We start from the raw sequence: 2379 nt of genomic DNA on the forward strand, positions 1-2379 counted from the left end.
GATGGAAGTTATCATTCATTATTGGAATGTGGCCGTCCATTAGGAATGCGATTCAACCGGAAAAATCCGGATTTATTACTTATTGCTGATGCTTATTATGGATTATTTGAAGCAAACATTCAAAATGGTATGAAATTCTTTCGAAAAAAAAAAAAAAAAAACATTAGCAAATAATAATCGTCCATTGTCAAGACGAATATCTCAATGCTTCCAGTTATTTCACTTAACGACAAAGTTTTCCGGATTATTTGATAATAATAGATTTTAAGTTCCGGCAACAAACATTAACAATTAAACATTTACAATACTTCTGATAAGCAATACATGAATGATGTTAGTCAAAAATTTTCAAACTTCATTCTTTTCCGGAAAACTTTTGGTTTTTGATAATTTCAAGTTATTCACTTATTCTTTTCTTCCAGGGATTTTTCAAGTCAGTAAAAGTTTAAACGTGTTTTTTTTTTTGCAAATTATTCAGATTTTGTTTTTTAGTGCTGCAAATAATAATTAAACTTTCATTCAAACAAGAATAAATTTAAAATTACTAATTTACAAATGTATGTATGTATATATATATATATATATGTATAGAATTTAGAGACGATAAAACAAATTCTAAAGCCTGGAACTAAAATATCAGATGGTTTATCTTGGCCAGTTGTTCATTTTAATGATTTTGATATTAGCCAAGATGGACGTCATGTTGTTTTTACTGAACCATCTCACCGTTTTGCTGATCGTGATTTTTTGTATGCAATGATTGAACATAAAGCAGATGGGAGGTAAATTTGCTATTCCGGTTCATATTCAAACTTAATTAATTTATTGTTGAATTTAAATTATTCATTCGAATATTGATAATAGCGATTTTCATAATTTTATATCATCCAATTTGATTTAAATTCAAGATTTTTTCTGTTATTTTGATTGAGGTTTAAAAAAAAAATCAAATTATTTACATATCTTTTATTAAATTTCTTGTAAAATTATAAATTCCTTCTCTCAAATAAATTAGAATTGTTAATTGAAATTGATATGCAAATTTTAATTTCAATGATATTTCCATTTAGATTATTGCATTACAATATGCATACAGGTGTACTTCATGTACTGATTGATGGTTTACATTATCCAAATGGTGTAGAATTTGATAAGACTGGAAAATGTGTATTTTTCTCCGAGATGGGCAATCTACGAATACTTAAGTCAATTGAAATTAATTTTAAATTTCATTTTAAAATTTTTTATGAAATATCCATGAATGAATCATCAAAAATGCTTAAATGATGATTCATTCATGGATATTCATAATATTTCAATACTTCTTGACACTTACAAGTTTTTAATTTTTTTGGTACTATTCAAATTATTAAATCGTATTTTTTTTAAATTGCTTAATTGACTGCTTGCCTTTTTTTTTTTTTTGCTTTTTTCATTTTATAATTATTGAATGGCCAACTTTGTCCAATTAATTTTCCATGCCTAAATATGACAAAATTGATTTGCAGGTATTGCTTTAATTATAAATCTAAGAAATATACGATTGTAGCAAGTAATTTACCTGGATATCCAGATAATATTCGAACAGCTAATAATGGTATGTTATGGGTACCACTTGGCCAAGCTCGTTTAAACGATGATTCTTGGATTACTGAAAGACCATTTATAAGAGATATCATCGCAATGGTATTCTTACTTTATTCATTCCATTTTTTAACAATTTCAAAAATTTAATTTTCTCTTTTATTAATAAATCAAAAATCTAAAAAGGTTTCAAAAACATTTAATTATGTATTTTATAGAAAATTATCACTAGTTTTTTTTTTCATTTTTTCTTATCAATCGATAATTTTGAAATTCTTGTTGACATTAAGCATTTTTTTTTTTTTGTATTGAATGGATTTTCGAAAAAAATTTTCTGCAAAGAAAAATAGCACCAAATGGATACTGTATGTGGATAATACTCATCAGAAAAATACCATACTAATATTTTACATGGATACTTGATGCAAAAAAAAAAAAGATCTAATTAAAAATCATCATAATATCATCGATATTCAATGTATATAATATTATAGGTAGTAAAAAGTAATGTATTGATGGCAATTCTTGATTATTTCTTTCCCAAATATGGTTTATTACTGCTAATTGATCCAATTAATGGTACTATCATTCGAAGTTTTCATGATCCAAGTGGTTTAACTATCGGTTCAATTTCACAAGTAATAATTTTTTTTTCTCATTAACTGATTACTTTTGATCATTTATTAGGATAGTATTATGATTTTTTACATTTGAATATCTTTGCATATTATGCAAATTTTCAATTCCATTTCGAATATTTTCCATTCTGTTCCAAAAAATTTCCATTTCGAATAT

The 2379-nt window shown here is 25.1% G+C and overlaps 1 protein-coding gene across 1 annotated transcript; it reads left to right on the top strand.

Moving 5' to 3' along the window:
- Nucleotides 1-45: 45 nt before the first annotated feature.
- LOAG_14691 (strictosidine synthase) lies at nucleotides 46-2246 on the top strand (the record flags this gene model as incomplete). The annotated part of the gene is made up of 5 exons (XM_003150185.1): nucleotides 46-127; nucleotides 599-782; nucleotides 1071-1205; nucleotides 1509-1686; nucleotides 2079-2246. The coding sequence occupies 5 exons, from the start codon at nucleotides 46-48 to the stop codon at nucleotides 2244-2246; spliced, it is 747 nt and encodes a 248-aa protein (XP_003150233.1).
- Nucleotides 2247-2379: the final 133 nt, after the last annotated feature.

Source organism: Loa loa (assembly GCF_000183805.2).
Source record: "Loa loa unplaced genomic scaffold supercont3.793, whole genome shotgun sequence".
Taxonomy (NCBI): domain Eukaryota; kingdom Metazoa; phylum Nematoda; class Chromadorea; order Rhabditida; family Onchocercidae; genus Loa; species Loa loa.